The sequence below is a fragment of the Lepidochelys olivacea genome (assembly GCF_965140295.1).
Source record: "Lepidochelys olivacea isolate rLepOli2 genome assembly, chromosome: 15".
Classification (NCBI taxonomy): domain Eukaryota; kingdom Metazoa; phylum Chordata; order Testudines; family Cheloniidae; genus Lepidochelys; species Lepidochelys olivacea.
The window spans coordinates 11,235,892-11,252,446 of record NC_140425.1 but is presented as its reverse complement, the minus strand read 5'-3'; the positions used below and the strand labels follow the sequence as shown (position 1 = coordinate 11,252,446).

Genomic DNA, 16,555 nt, shown 5'->3' with positions numbered 1-16,555 from the left:
GCAATTTAGGACGGCAGGCCTGAAGCACCTACTGTAAAGCCAGTTTACAGAATGTAGGGTATTGATTAAATCAAGAGACCCCTGTATTCTGCACTGGGTAATGGTACACCATCTCTGTTTAAGTAGATCCTTCTGAGACCAGTTTAGGCTTCCTGTGAAATTGTGTCATGGGAAACCTCATTTAAAGTCTCAGATAAGGGGAAAGCTCCAGCACCCTCTGCTATACACAATTCTGCCCCTAAAGTTCCTGCAGGCTAGATGGGTCAAATCTGCTGCTGCTGTAGGAGTGCCGTTCCATTAGTCAGGGAAAGTTAGATATTTAGACTGATGGTGAATTTTGACCAAAGTCTCCCAGTAGAAGCTGCTACAAGTAAGAGCTGGAACAGTGCTAAATATCAGCTCCCAGTAAATGAAAAGAGCTTGCAGCCTTAAAACCCAGCAACAGCCAGCTTCAGCTACACACTGTGTGCCACAAAGTCAACCCCTTCCTTGGGTGTAAGGGAAGAGATGAACCTACCTTACTTCCTTTCAAAGGTGTATTTCATGCTGCAGTGTATACACAGACAGTGCTCAGAAGTTGTCCATCGCCTCACACTTTGCTGCAAAGGGCTAAATTCTGCCCTCAAATGCTTGTGCTGAGTTTCTCTTAAGTCAGGAGCAATGAGGTGCATGTATCTGAAGGCCAAATTTGTCCCCTACATTAGAAGCCCCCTATACTGATAATATAGTGGATAAGGAACTGCAGAAGCCACTGGACTCGTGTGTTCAGACAAGGACATTCTTCTTTTTTACTTCTTCATGGGAGGGTGTAAACTGTGTTCACAGGAAGCCACTGGACCTAAGCCTCAGCTACGATCAAGTCCCTGGTAACCTGAAAAGCAGCAATAAGGGAGCTTAGCTGAATCTTCTCGCTTGTCCCTGCAGCCAGTCTGTGCCTAAGACAGAAGAAAAGCATAAATGTAAATACTCCATTTGGCCAGACCCTACGCTGCAGGTATTGCTGGGTCTGTCCCAGCACAAGCTGGGCAAGATGTGGGTTTTACAATTAAAACAAAAACAAACAAACAAAAACCCCCCATGGATTTCATGGCAATAGCTTCTGGAAATATACAATTTGTGCTAAAACACATGCAGGGGCCACTGAAGAGAGTGGGCGCAGTCCTGTGGTGAACCAGGGGTGCAGCATTAACAATAAATTTCCCACCAGAGGGGTTCAGACAGGCCAATCATCAGCAGCTTGAAGATAACTGTTAGTGGAGAAAAGGCAGCAGGGCAAGCAAAGGAATACTCACTCGATGTCTGCCATTTTGATCAGTAGCTGGATTCGGACAGAAGGTGGGAAGTCAACTAGGGAGTGAGATGAAGACAGGTTAAGTAAATGTGGCGTTTTAAAAAAAGAGTCAAGCCATGTAAGGCTCCTACATGGACCTGCTCCACCCTGAGAGGAAGAATGGCTATTTGAAACAGTAACTGAAGATGGCTGCATAGCCCTGTGTTAGCTCTGCTTAGGGAGACAGCAGTAGCAGCCCATCTCTCCCGCACCCAAAACACATGCTGCTAATAGCCAATGTGTCACAGCCATAAAGACCGTGCACCACAAAGCGAAACAAGGCGGGTCAGACAGTGCTGAACAGGAAGTAAAAAAATCCAAGCTGAGCTATTGCTCTGCAGCCAGCTCCATGCCAGTTCTTTCCCCACCTCTGGCCCATTGCAGTCTAACCGGTGAATGGAACCATGTACGGTGAGGAGTTACCCGTGGGGCTTCCTCTTCCCATAGCACAGACACAGTCTTCCTTTGTTACAGCCTCACCCAGGGTCCCCAGACCGTAGCCCGGCCCCAGAGGGATTAGTTGCCTATGGGTTAATGAGGAACACCATCTGCAAGCTACTTTGGTGGATATGCATGTTAGGACAGGGTGACCACGTGTTGTGGTGGCCCCCCAGGAGTATTACCTCGGTGCACAAACAAGTGGATCTGTGTCAGGATGTCATGCAGAGCCAAACCCTTCAGTGTCTTCAGCTCCAGGATTTCTGAGGAGAGAGTCAAGGGATTTTCTTGCACAGAATTCCAAAGCCTAGGAGTAGATGCCACCAAAACAAGGGATTCCTGTCCCCCCCGTTTACTGGATCCTTGGTGGGGTGAGCAACATACCAACTGGCACTCTTGTTGGCAAACATATAGGATCCAATCATGTGTGATGCCGCATGCCCTCAGCTCTGAATCTACAGCTGTGTGGGAGCAGGATCAGGCACTAAGCTCCCTGGCAGCGGTGCACAGTGCTGGGGGGCTGGAAATGAAAGGAGCTGGATCACATCAGCCCACAGGACAGCAACACCCAGAGCTTCACCATGCAGGGAGAGTGGCACTAATGCTGATCACCGGGAACCAGTGTCCCACTGGGAAGCACCACTCCCCGTGAGAGAAGGTGAGATGTAATTGTACCAGCTGGGGATGCTATAGAGATTTACATGAGTTACTTGCGTGGCCAAGTGTCTTATAATGCAAAAGCCTCCCTTTTCCATTAGCGCTATTGGTGAAAGAGGCCACGTGATGCCATCCCATCACCACCATGTTAGTCGGACAGCCCGTCTCACTCGCCCCTCAGGGCGGCGTAAGGAGGATGATCAAAAGGATACTTTTATAGGCAGTGGTGAAGTCCTGGTTCAGCATCCAGTCGAGAGTGTTGGCAATGTCAGACTTCAGGGGATGCCCCGTGCATGTGTACACAGTGTCCTCCGTCACCTTCCCAAAGGCCATGGTAGTGCTCTGCCAGGAGGAGGAGAGGTTAGAGGGCAGCTCTGGCCGGTGTGCATCAGCATCGGACCTTTCGGGTACGTCAACACGGGGATAAAAGACCCGCGGCATGGCCACGGCTGACTCAGGCTCCTGGGGTTTGGCCTGTGGGGCTAAAGACTGCTGTGTGGACCTTCAGGCTCAGGCTGGAGCCCAAGCTCTGGGACCCTTCCCCCTCGCAGGGTCTCAGGCTCCACCCAAGTGTCTACGCAGAAATTTTTCAGCCCCAGAGCCCAAGCCCAGCCAAGCCGGGCCAGTCACGTGTTGTTTATCCCGTGTGGATGAACCCTCTGTGACTAGAACTGCTTTTCCCTCCCCTTAGCCCTGCAGGACCCATGCACCATGGAAGACCAAGCCGGATCCTGTTCTCCTTTGTGCATCATCAACAGAAACTGCTCTAAGTGCACAGATATCACCCATTATAAATCTAGGCTAGGCAACGGGGGCTGTGCGGGTGTCACTGGGCCCGTAAGAACCCAGAGACCGTGTTTTAGGAAGGAAGGACTCTGAGCCTGCGGTGAGTTGCAAGGAAGGTAGTTGGGGGAGCCGTTCTGCTTGTCATCTGAACCAGTCACTAAGAGGCAGACATGGAACCCCACCCACGGTGCCATTTCACAGTCGCTTCAGTACCAGGAGTGAAGAGGAATCTGCCGTGGTCTCTCTCCCACCCCTCCAAAGACAGTCTGTGCAATCAGTAACCGAACAGACTAACTTCCCCACCCGCCTTCCCTGTATACCATCTGCTGCTGCTGCAGCATTACTCAGCCACTTGCCAATGGTCCTCAGCCAGCGCTGGTTCCCCACAAGTCACTGCAGCACTTCAGGGATGCTGTGGGGAGAAGGGCTGAGGGTTCTGGCGGGCTCTGTGGCTGGAATACCATCTCTACCTGGCTTCTCCTGCTGCAGCCAGTCTCGAAGGAGACCCTGGGCTGGAGCCGAGCCAAGGAAGCGCACGCTGGGAAGCCTAGGCCCGCAGTGCACTCTTGCCTACAAATACCATCTGCAATGCTGAGTAAGTGGAGGAAGAGCTCCTGAATCTCTCCCTTAACCATGGGGATGAGGATGTTGCATGTGACCAACGGGTCTGACTCCCTGTGAACCATTCCACGCACGTGTCAAGGGAGGAGACGTCCCTCTGGCCATTACACAAGTGGCACCGTTGCCATTCTGAAATCAGCAATGCGGATACATAGGACTGTACCTGCAAAATATTCAGAGCTCTGCGCATGTCGCCGCTGGAGAGGGTCACCAGCGCTTTCATCCCATCTTCACTCACGTCAGCCCTGAAAGAGACAGATTTCAGGATGCACAGCAGGGGCCCTGAGCCCTGGAGAATTGCTGAGTCACAGAACAGCCACCATGGGACACCCCAATATTTGAACAGTCCTAATAATGTCACAAAGCAATGTACGGACATGGCACCGTGACAGGTTTGGGGCCCTCTGTCTCTATGCAAAATGGTATCTTTGCTTCACTCCTCTTCCCGGCTGCCAGGAGCAAAGACGACAGATCCTGACACCTCAGGATCATTTGTTCAGGCCGAATTAGACTGACAGACCGTCCATCCCCATGTGAGCAGGCAGCATGGGGACTGCTCTGCCAACTGTATTGCCTGGAGCGGGGCTGTGCAAGACAACCTTCAGTCAGCCCAGCAGACTCCAAGAGGTGTATGCAGGGCATGGAAAGAGCCATGAGGCTCTGGAGGCAGAAAGCAGGTATTCCCAGGGGAGAGGCCTAGTGAAGTAGAGGTGAATTTGCTGAGCCAAAGAGAAGCACTGGCTAGAAGCAGGTGTGCAATATCTGCCCCAGCGACAAGCTTCCAGCACACACACCACTCTGCCACGGCACTCATGCCTCACCTACAATACACCTGCTAGTCCTGTGGCCAATCACGTCAAAAGGTTCATATAAAAAAACCCAATACTTGGGACTAGGTTGAGCTCAGACTTGTTTCACTTGCTACCCAGCTCTTCAGAAGTTAAACACCAGCCCACAACTCTGCTATGCCACCATGGTTTTAACCACAAACCATGGCTGGTTCCATTTGTCTTAAAGAGCAGTTATACTCAGACAAGGAACTCTGAAGGGACACCCCCTTCTCTCCCAGGGCACAAACCCCCTGGGTGGGCACACAGGCAGATCTTTAGTATGAAAAGTAAGGAGAACAACGCAGCTGTAAGAGAAGGAGTGAGCTGGTTTCCCCTCTGCCTTGACCATTAACAACACAGTAATTAAGCTCTAATTAGAGCCTGGTTTTGCTGTGTTGCACCTGGGCAGGCCCACAGTCAGTGGAGGTGCTATTAGGGCAGAATCTGGCCCTGCAGAACCTTCATTGGTGGGGATGAGGGTAAGAAGAAAATCCAGCTCAAGTTCACACAGCTGACAACCAGTAGAGGGGACCTGAGCAAGTTTGCTCTGGAAAACCACAAACAAATAGGACTCCAGGAGGCCTCTCCTCTTTTCAGTCACTTTTCAGCCCTACATTTGCATTTGAAGCTCCAAAGCAGCTTAAGGAAGGGACCTGCTCAGAGACAGAGCCCCCAAGGACCTGCAGGCATCTCTAGCTGCCAAAGGTTGAAGGGAATTGATTTTGAACGGAACAAAAGAAGAGACAGAGGAAAACTACAGTTCCCTGCAGGGGGAGAAGTGTGTGGAGGAAACTGGAGAGAAGGAAAAAGCCAGCTGTTACTTACAGAGGTAAGAGGAGGATTTAGGAGAGCCAAGAGAAATTGGGGAGGGAGGATTTATGGAAAGCGGTGAGGACACCTGTGATTGCATGAACAAAGGCAAGAGGCAGCTGAATAGGTCAGATGCTCCCTCGATGCAAAACTCCATTTCCATTTTGTTTTGTCTCCCCTCCCTTCCCCAACAATGTTTTTTACTCACATCTCTTCCTTAATGACATGCTGCAGTCTGGGGACCATGAGTTCTGGAGTCAGGGGGCCAAACCGGAACCTTGTGCATCTGGACTGCAAGGCAGGGATGATCTTGGAGAGGTAGTTACAGATCAGGCAAAACCTGGTGTTCTCGGTGAATTTCTCAATCACTGCAAAGGGGGGAGGAGGGGAAGGGAACTGCCAATCAGAACTTGCACCAGCCTGTGTTTGTGCAGTCAGAAGAGAGTTAGCGAACACACGTAGCATGAAATAGCTTGGAATTCCTGGAGCTAGAGTTTCACCTCCCAGAAGGCTTGACTCAAGCCCTTTATCCTTCCTTCCAAAGAAGGAGTTCCAGGAATTTACTGTGCGTGGCCCCTTTGGTCAAGACCTGGAACACCGAGCCCATGTCGTTATCATGAAGATACCATCCAGATTCCTCCTCTCTCAGCTGCCTTCAGGAGTTAATGTATATTGCTCCTTTCATCCCAAAGCATGGTACCGATGGATATACGCAAACGCACACACGCCACTTCAGCATGGGAGATGCAGTCACTGGAGTGTTAGGCAACAGCTACCTTGCCTACAACACTGCTACACACGCTGTCGTGTCCCATGCGCAGCGTTACCACTCGCTTGCTTGGAAAAAGCCTGAGTAGACAATTTGCTCAGGGTGGGAGGCAAAACTGCATGAAATCACAGCTGGGCCCTGTCTCAACAAGTTACCCTGCGCACCACCGCACCCTTATCTGTCACAAGCCGAATGCCACTCACCTCGCCGTAGGGCATTCTGGGCATCCTGGGTCATTGCATCTGCTTCATCCAGGATCACAAGCTTAAAACCTTTCCTAATGGAAAGAGAGGGGATGGCTGCTTCAGTCATTCCTGCCTGCAGCAGGTTCCCTGCCTCAGCACTCGAGCTGGAGGAAGCCCATGGAGTTGAGCCAAGCTTGGCCCTGGGAGATTTAGAGCTTGGAGAGACCCAATCCTACCAAAGCATTAACTCCTCCTTATACCCATCCCTTTTTTGGCTGACATCCAGTATTTCAAGCCATTGCTCCCAAATGATTCACACCATTTCACCCCAGACTCATGTACCCTTTACATACCCAGAATCCTCTATCTTCTCTCCCTTCCGCAGCACTGTCCGCATACGGCCGATAAACAGACATTTCCAGAAGTGGCCATTGAGTGTTGGTGCCCAGCTCGACACACCCAAGGGCCTGACTGCCAGAGTTGCTGAGCTCCTGCAGCTCTCGTGACTTTGGGAGTTGATGTTCAGCATCTCTGATAATCTGGCCCAGGATGGGGCCCCGGAAAAGCAAGGCACTGCATGTCAGGGGCCACTTCTGAGTATGTTGGGCCTTGATTCCATTCATCTTTTAGTCCGTTCCCTCCACACTCTCATCCCAGATGCTCATCTCAGCACTCTCCCCCATCTTCCTATAGTAAAGCGCCCAAAAGAGAATACCAGACTGGAGCTGTGGGGACACGCTCCTCCCCTATGTGTTACAATACCCCCCAGAGACTGCAATAACTTTCTTACTTATCTTCCTGAATACTCTTATTTCCTCCTCCCCTATCATGCAGACAATACTTTCCACACATCTCCTGTCCAGTCACTACCTACCCCACCCTGTAACTGTGTGTAACAGGTGGTTAGAAAGCATGTGCTTCCCCCCAAAAACTGACCATCCCCTTTTAAGCCAAGAGTGGTATTTCAATGTCATACTTTACATTCTGTGGACTCCTTGTGACTTGGTGCAGGTCAGGGAGGAGAAAGGGGCAAAGCATAGATAAAGGGAGAAACCACCTCTTGGGAGGCGAGGGATACCAACATGTCATGGCACTTACTTAAAGATTGTCCTTGTGCTAGCAAAGCTCAGGATGGGTCCTCTGACAACATCAATTCCTCTGTCATCCGAAGCATTCAGCTAGAGAGAGGGGGAGGGAGATGGCATTATTAATGCATCTTTGCACAGGAAGAGCTTGTCTACACCTGAAAGTTGCACTGGTGACACACTACGGTGGGGATTTAGATTTAGTTAATCTGGTGGAAGCCACTGTATGGACACTTATTCTGGTTGAAGAGCAGCTTAAGTTTACCGAGATCTACTGATGAAAAGTGCTACATATGAGCTATGTGTTGCTATTATTGTTAACAAGAATAATTGGGACAGGTTTAAACTAAATGGACATAAGCCTCTCAAACTAAAATAAGACACAGTGACTTATACTGGTCTAACTTAAACCAGGTCAATTTCCTTGGGTACACCAGGCCTAAGACTGCAGCGTATATGCAGGTCTCGATATCTAGAGAGGCAAAGGGAAACTGATCTTTAGCAGTGTTTGTTTATGGAGAAGCAGCACTCCAGGATGCTAACTAACCCTGGCTAGCCCTTCACTATACCGGGAGCAGAGTTGTGGGAGTTGGAAAGTACCACCTTCAAATGAACAAGAGCGCCGGGGCCAGCAGGACATTGTGATTTACCTCTAAAACCATGGCATTGAATTCCTTGTCTTTATAGAGCTGTTTAGCACAGGCCAGAATTGTGGAGGTCTTGCCAGTGCCAGGTGGTCCATAGAGGAGAAGGTGAGGCAGACGATCTTCGCTGATGAACTTCTGAACTGATGAGAGATGGGTTAGAGGGTGAGGAAAAGAAGAGGCCCTTCTAATTAGATACTAAGTGAGCAGCTGTTGGTCTTCCTGCTCTTAGATTTAGGGGGCTAACCTGTAGCATCCCCTGCATGCTGAACTCCAGGAGCACTTGTGCTGTACTGCCAGATGCCTTCAGAGTGCAGCACATGCTCACTAGACCATTTTGAGAAGGGCACATTTGAAACAAGGTTTTTTTTTGGGGGGGCAGCTCAAAAATGCTTAAAAGTCCAGCTTGGTTTTGACACAGTAATCTAGTTTAGAGGTGTGCCCTTTGCTCCAAAGCATTTCATCAGCTATCTAGAGTCCCCTTGCATGACAGCCACCCATGGAATGTAGGGTTCATGAAGCCACAGAGGAGGTGGGAAGAGGAAACTGTGGCTTAGAATATCCTTGCCCTTACAAACAGTGCCATAGGATCTTAAGTGTCCACACAGTGCAGAGGAGGAAAACTTATCTGTGCTTACCTGAAAGTTTCTTTTCTTTGAGTAGAAAGAGCCACAAATCTCTTACAATGGGTACTTCAGCCTGCCTGCCTGCAGCTTGGAGGCAGAACTAAAGCAGGCAGCCATTAGCAGTAGGGAAATGCCTCACACCCTGAAGTTCCCTCTAGCTCAGTGGTTCTCAACCAGGGGTATACATACCGCTGGGGGTACGCAGAGGTCTTCCAGGGAGTACATCAACTCATCTAGATATTTGCCTAGTTCTACAAACGTCTACGTAAAAAGCACTAGTGAAGTAAGTACAAACTAATATTTCATACAAGGACTCATTTATACTGCTCTATATAAGTACAATAGTTATATTTCAATTGATTTATTTTATAATTATAGTAAAAATGAGAAAGTCAGCAATTTTTTGGTAACAGGGTGCTGTGACACTTGTATTTTTTATGTCTGATTTTGTAAGCAAGTAGTTTAAGTGAGGTGAAACATGGGGGTACGCAAAACAAGTCAAACTCTTGACACTAAACTGGGAGGAGTGGTAGATACGCTGGAGGGTAGGGATAGGATACAGAGGGACCTAGACAAATTAGAGGATTGGGCCAAAAGAAATCTGATGAGGTTCAACAAGGACAAGTGCAGAGTCCTGCACTTAGGACGGAAGAATCCCATGCACCGCTATAGACTAGGAACCGCATGGCTCGGCAGCAGTTCTGCAGAAAAGGACCTAGGGGTTACAGTGTACGAGAAGCTGGATATGAGTCAATGTGCCGTTGTTGCCAAGAAAGCCAATGGCATTTTGGGATGTATAAGTCGGGGCATTGCCAGCAGATCGAGGGACGTGATCGTTCCCCTCTATTCGACATTGGTGAGGCCTCATCTGGAGTACTGTGTCCAGTTTTGGGCCCCACACCACAAGAAGGATGTGGAAAAATTGGGAAACGTCCAGCAGAGGGCAACAAAAATGATTAGGGGACTGGAACACATGACTTATGAGGAGAGGCTGGGGGAACTGGGATTGTTTAGTCTGCGGAAGAGAAGAATGAGGGGGGATTTGATAGCTGCTTTCAACTACCTGAAGAGGGGTTCCAAAGAGGATGGATCTAGACTGTTCTCAGTGGTAGCGGATGACAGAACAAGAAGGAATGGTCTCAAGTTGTAGCAGGGGAGGTTTAGGTTGGATATTAGGAAACACTTTTTCACGAGGAGGGTGGTGCAGCACTGGAATGGGTTACCTAGGGAGGTGGTGGAATCTTCTTCCTTAGAAGTTTTTAAGGCCCGGCTTGACAAAGCCCTGGCTGGGATGATTTAGTTGGGGATTGGTCCTGCTTTGAACAGGGGGTTGGACTAGATGACCACCTGAGATCCTTCCAACCCTGATATTCTATGATTCTGTGAAAGGGGTACAGTAGATTGGAAAGGTTGAGAGCTACTGCTCTAGCTAACGACTCCCACAGCTGGGATAATTCCATTCTACTTTCCTAAATTACAGATTGTGTTAAATATTGATCAAAAAGCACAACAATTTCTCGTACTGCAGAGCATGGGGATAACCTCCCCTAATGAAATAAACCTGAATCTTTGGGTGTCAATTTCCATCTCTGTTCTGGATGACCATTTGTCTCCAGGGTGTGCTGGATCTGTGGATCCTATTACTCAAAGAAAGGAGATTTTCAGGTAGAGTGAAAATAAATGTCCCTATTCTTCACCATACTAAGGTCCCCAGCTTCATTACAACGGGGCTTTCATGCAGCATGGCTCTGGGGGCGGGGAGGGGGGAAACAGGATCATCTAAACAGATAGTTGTCTCCACGCCTCAGTGGACACTGAGGCGTGGAGACAACGTCTGCCAAAAAAAAAAAAAAAGGTATTGGCTAATGAACAGATGACCGATACGTAGTATTTGGTGAAAGTATGCACTGATGGCCATTTAGTCACCTTGCAGCTCTCAATACAAGAGAGGAGACTTCTCTGCCCTGAGATTGTCCATGCCCCTCGCAGACAGGTGTTTGATAATTGACAGAAGGAAGAATAGTTCTTGAATTCGCTTTGGGAATGAATACTGACACAGTCGTGAGGACTCCCAGTCTGAATTCTAAATACAGTACTGGGTCTCATCTGAGAGCACTCCCATGGCCTTAAACAATGGACTTCACCTACTTAAGCAAGCTTCATTTGTCGACATCTTACTAGGACCCAACTGATCATCACTTCCTACAAGGATCCCTTTTTAACCTGTCTGGTGCTGGTTGGGGGATTGGATTTGGCAATAGCAGCCCTCCTCTGTGAGGCAGAGACAGAGGAAGGTCCCACGCTAGGGTAATCAGACCTAAAAGCCATCGCCTCCTCAGCCAGAAAGACAAACAGCCCCACTGCTGCTCTCCCAAAGTGGTGGGAAAGGCGAGAGACATTGTCCAGCTTTAAATATGCCATTCACTACCTCACAGCTGGGGTCTTGACACACGTGGAGGCCACAGGGTGCTTTGCTGCTGTTTCCACATACAAAGTGGTCAGTCACCAGCCCACCAACCTGACTTAAAAACGAGCAAGGATATTTCTGGCTGGAAAGTCCAGTTTGCTTAATCCAACCACTGTCACATAAATCTTGGAGTTGCTCTCAGGCAAGAGAGAGCAGCTACTGACCTCCCCTTGGCACATGAAGTCAGGCGTGCTGGAACAATTTTTATAGGAGGAGAGCTAAGAGCCATTGACCCAAACTGTAAACCCCGTAGATAATGGAAACCACTTCAAGCTAGGAGGTGCAGCAGCACTCCACGCTCCCCTAGTTCCAGCACCTATGCCCGAGGTTTGTTCCAGCTGCCACTTGCAAAGTGGTATCAGGACCCCTTCAGCTTGCCACATGACCTGTACTACTCTCCTCAGCATCCAGCCGGAGCCAGGACTGTCAATCTACTGGTTTGAGGACTCTAACTAGCCTGAGCTTCCCAGGATCTCCCACGCGAACATGAAGAGAGTTGGGAATAGATCTGCCCAAGCGCCAGATTCAATGCCAAAGGCCCCTATTACCTGTAAGAAACAGACTGGTGTCCTGCTCTCCGTGACAGGGAGGTAGGCTCTGACATTTTGAGGCCGAGAGGCCAATACTCCCCCTACCATCCGCCAGGTCACACTGCCTGTGACAGCAGGTGGAGGGGGTCAGATGACATGTCATTTTATTATTATGTATTTTTGTTGTGGGGCTGATGCCACCCGAGAGCTTCCCTGCCCAGGGGAGGGGGCTGAGGTGACACCAGCCTGGGCGTGGCTGCCCGCAAAGGGCCTGTCTAGTGAGACCACCATTCCTTCCCGTTTAAAAAAAAAAATCTCCCCCAGTTCAAAGTGCTGAGTCCCGCACCAGCAGGGAAGGCGACTGCGTTCGCCTCTGTAGTGACTGGTGCACACAGGGGAACCCTCAGGCCTCCTAAAACGGAGGCCAAAGGAGCTAGAATGTAGTAAATGGTGCGGCAAAGAGGCCCCTTCCTGCTTGTTTGTTCTTCCACCGCAAGGCTGCTCTCCCTCTCATCGAGCCGCTTGGCCCCGAAGCTGGCTATACCAATCCCGACGGCCTCTTTTCCTTCCTGGGACAGGGGGCTGAGACGGCCCCAGCCGGACTGGGCTGTGAGGGGGGAAAACTGTGCTCTGCCCACACAGCTGGCCAAGCTCCCCACCACAGCTCTCGATGAGAGGAGTGAAGCAGGACCCACAGGCCTTGCCTTTTGCCTCTTCTCCGCCTAGCTCACTTCCGGAAACCTGCCAGGGCAGCAGCGACTACAAACACCGCAGAGGGGAAAAAGAGCTGAGGGGACAATCTCCCCAGGAGCAAAAACACAGCCCTAGGATGTGGCTGGGTATAAGAGAGAAATTAATTAGCAGTCATGTGAGCCAGAAATCTGAAGGGGGGAAGATGGGCGTGTTCCTCAGGAAAGCTCTGCAGCTGGGTGGTCTGGCCAAGCTGCTCCTTGCTGGGGAGGCAGATAAAATCAGGGGGAATTTCAGGGCATTCCCCAACTGCCAGTTGACAGACAGGTCTAGTTCTTCCCCCAAGCAGGCTGAGGTACTCACTGTAATGGATCAGTGGCCCCTAGCACCAAGAAGAAAGGATGATGACAAAAAACAAACTGCATGGAACTCAAGACTGTAGAGCTGGATAGACTCTCCAGGAAGAGGCATGTTAGTTTACAACAGTTATGCTGAAAGGCTGATAAGGATACAACAGGAGGCAGAAGGGCATCCTGTAAAGGGTGCAATGAGGACCCCCTTAACAGGTTAATTCTAAGCAACTGTGACACCTTCCACCTCTCTCTGCAATTTCGTACGGCTCATTATAGCATCTAGGTCCCCTCCCATATAAAAGAATCAAAGCATTTCCCCTAAAAAGGTTCATGCATGCCCAAAAAGGGTTTATTAGGAGAGACCCATGTTAAAATAATGGCAACACATCACTGATCGGATGTGATTCGATTTAACAGGCTTCTGTAAGCTTGCCACCAATTATAAAGATGTTTGTTTCCACAGCGAAAGAGAAGCTGCATTATCTAGCGGCTGGCACGTAATGTGGAGCCAGGACTCCTGGGTTCAACTACCAACTCTACCACTGACTTTGTCAGTGACCCCAGGCAAATCATACCACCTTTGCCTCAGCTGCATTATCTGTAAAATGGGAATTATAGTTGTCTACCTCAAAGATATCACGGGAACTCATGTCTGCAAAGGGCATAGAGAAGTTCAGATGAAAAATGGTGGCAGTATTAAATACTCACTCGTGCTCAGAATGTCCTGATGAGAAATTAGGTCACTCAGTGTCTGAGGACGATATTTTTCCACCCTAGAGATAAAGATATTTTAATATAAATGCAGATGAAGAGCTGAGACTTCAGGCATTTCACAAGTGTCGAAACCAGGTGTTCCAGGCATGAAATTTCTCTTTGTTCCCTTCCCAGTGCTGGACAACAACCCACAAGGCTAGATTAACACTCACCTTCAGTCTACTCTGTATTTGGAACGGTGTGCTGACATCAAAACCTAGTCCCCTGGTTCCGGTTACAGTTCAGAGGGGTCTGTTTTCTGAATCTAGTCTAAGATGGCAAAAAACTTCACAAAAAGAGCTAAGCTTGTAATTTTTCTTTCCAAATCCTGGAAGGGGTAGGCTCTGGCATTATCAAATCCAAACCCCAGCTGAATCCTAACACACAGAGCCCAGTCCAAGCACCACCTCATCCCAGCTGAGGACTTTTTAAGTAGGATTACTGCTGCAGTTCCCTCTTAAGTTTGGAAGCCAAGTGACTCTTTTGGCATCTACAGTATCTTTAAATACTCCAAAGGTTTGTCTTGCCCTATACATTTAGAAAAACCCTTGCATAAACCAGTTGCAGTGACATCACTTTATAGATGCTGCAAGAAGCACACAAGTTTAGGGACTAGATCCAATCCCATGCTTTTAACTGCAAGATACTATGCAAGTTCTAGGTCTTCACACTGGCCTTTACAGGGGATTGATTGGAGGTGGGCAGAGGAGATGCTGGAGGCAGCTTGAGCTGGGAGTTGCAGTATGGTCCCACCCCAAAAGAGCAGGTAAGGTGTGTTCTTGTGTGGCCGAGTACAGGACTGGTAGGACACCCTGCTTTATTATTTTTTTTAAACAAATGTTTTGTATTGAGCTTAGAGTGGACCAGGCCGAGTGAATGCAGAACTAGGGAGCCACCAAAGCAGGGTAGCCTTATTTCTATGGATCCCAAGGGTACTGGCTTTGGACAAATTGCCCCCGATACAGAAATCCATTTCCCATGCCAGGAGAAAAATGGCATTTGAAGCCATAGAAGACTTTATTGTTGATTTACCCAAGTGATCTCCCAGATGAGGTCCATGGAGAGGGCAGGCTACTCCAGCTCAGACCAGGCGAGCAAACCAGCTGGTCCCAACTTAGACAAACTAAGTGCCTGAGATCGATTCTGCTTCCCCAGCATCTCCTCTTCCCGCCCCTCGGGAAGGAATGGCTCTCTCAGCTGGACGCTGAGCGTAGGGCATAGGGAGTGGGTTTTGACAAAGGGGGAGGGGGGCACGCTCAGCTTCCCAGCCCCACTGACCCCTGCAAGAGGCCTTACAACCCTGCACTCCGGGGAGAGAGGCTCGTGACACTGCACAACCCCTTGCGGGGAGCAAAAGTTATTCTGACCTCAGGAACTGCTGCTTCCCTGTGGCTCACCCCATGCAAGGCTCCATTACAGAGCTGCTGCCTCCAGCCAGGGGCAAGAGGGAGAAGCGTGCTGGCTTTGAGCGATGCCCTCCGTGCAGACACCGCCGAGAGGACAGCTGCCCCACATCTCCCAGGCCCGCTCCTGCATGCGGCGGGGGGGTGGGGCTGGCTCCCCCCCCGCAGCTGGGGGGGAGCGGAGGGCCCCGATCCCCGCACACCCCAGGCCCGCTCCTGCATGCGGCGGGGGGGTGGGGCTGGCTCCCCCCCCGCAGCTGGGGGGGAGCGGAGGGCCCCGATCCCCGCACACCCCAGGCCCGCTCCTGCATGCGGCGGGGGGCTGGTCTCAGCCGCCCCACGGACCCCAGGCCGGTGGCTGCGGGGGCTGGATCCCCGCTGCCGCATGCAGCCGGAGGGGCCCGATCCCAGGCGCGGCGCCTCCCCTACCATGGCAGGTTCCTGCTCCGGCCGGCCGGCGGCGGCGGCTTGGGGGCTGCAGGCTCCATGGGGCCGGGCCGGGCCGGGCCGCGCCTCCGGGGCGCGCGGAGCAGCAGCAGCAGCCGCGGAGTCCGCCCGGCTCGCGCTCAAACCGCTCTCGCGAGAGCTCCTGGCTCCGCCCCCTTCTCGCTTCACCGCGCGGCGCGGCGCGGCTCGAGCCCAGCTTGGCTGGGGCGGGGGGGGGGGGAGCGCGCGGGACGACCCGGCTGCAGGTCACCGGAGGGGGTTCCCTACGCCCCCCCCCATGGGGTGTTTACCCCCCCCCCCGAATTTCCCCAGCACCCCCCCCAGTCTTGTGAACTAGTTACGTGCCGTGTTGCCAACTTAGAGATTGTTTGGAAATGTGAATGGAAATTGAAACATTAATCCAGGCTGGAAAAGCCTGTGTAAAATAGTGTGTCTGACAGAGTGTCACAGAGCTGAAAAGTAAGAGCAGGGGCGGGCTCCCTGAACAGCTGCTGTTTGTAGGACCGTGAAGTGCATTCATTTGGGTGATGTTGGCCAACCTAACAATTTCAAATGATGCTTTGTAAGCGAAGTCTAAACCGGCTCTCCCTGGCAGCTAGTGACGGGCTGGGGCTGGGGGGAAGGCTTCAGGACCAGATTGTATTTACAGGCAGGCCTAATCTACCGAGGTATCCAGCAAACAGGGCTGTGTTGCCCAAGTGATAGATTCTGGCTGGGGTTGGGTTACAAATCACTTGAATGCAAAGGGAGGGGGAGGGGGGTAAAGAAATGTTATTCTTATTGTCGGAGTAAAGGGCAGTAGAACTGCACTTAGCCTCTGCTGATTGAGGGCAACAAGAGAGAGGGTGGGGACAGGTGTTTTGCTTGATGGTCTGCCTGACTCCCAAGTACTGTTTGACCTGCCTCTCTCCACTGTTTAAAGACAGAGCTGATTAGGCTCCATAGGGAGCCTTTTGTTGTGTTAAGTGACCCCTACAGCTGAAATCACTGATAATCAGGTCTAAGCACTTAGACCTGCTGTGGGACAGCAGGTGGGTTTCTACTATGGTGGGTTTCTGTGGAAGAGACGGTCCAGTCTGCACTAGCAGTGAGGTTCCTGCACTGAGAGCTGGGTGGAACCTCAAGAGACCA

At 50.7% G+C, this 16,555-nt stretch overlaps 1 protein-coding gene across 1 annotated transcript; it reads right to left on the bottom strand.

The window, feature by feature from the left end:
• Positions 1-522: 522 nt before the first annotated feature.
• RFC5 (replication factor C subunit 5) lies at positions 523-15,550 on the bottom strand. The gene is made up of 11 exons (XM_084649294.1): positions 15,407-15,550; positions 13,530-13,594; positions 8,162-8,298; positions 7,525-7,604; positions 6,445-6,518; positions 5,681-5,840; positions 3,996-4,077; positions 2,638-2,767; positions 1,954-2,031; positions 1,293-1,347; positions 523-935 (listed from the first exon to the last, which is right to left on the bottom strand). Exons 1-11 carry the CDS (start codon positions 15,463-15,465, stop codon positions 839-841), a joined length of 1,017 nt encoding a protein of 338 aa, XP_084505420.1. The 5' UTR covers positions 15,466-15,550; the 3' UTR covers positions 523-838.
• Positions 15,551-16,555: the final 1,005 nt, after the last annotated feature.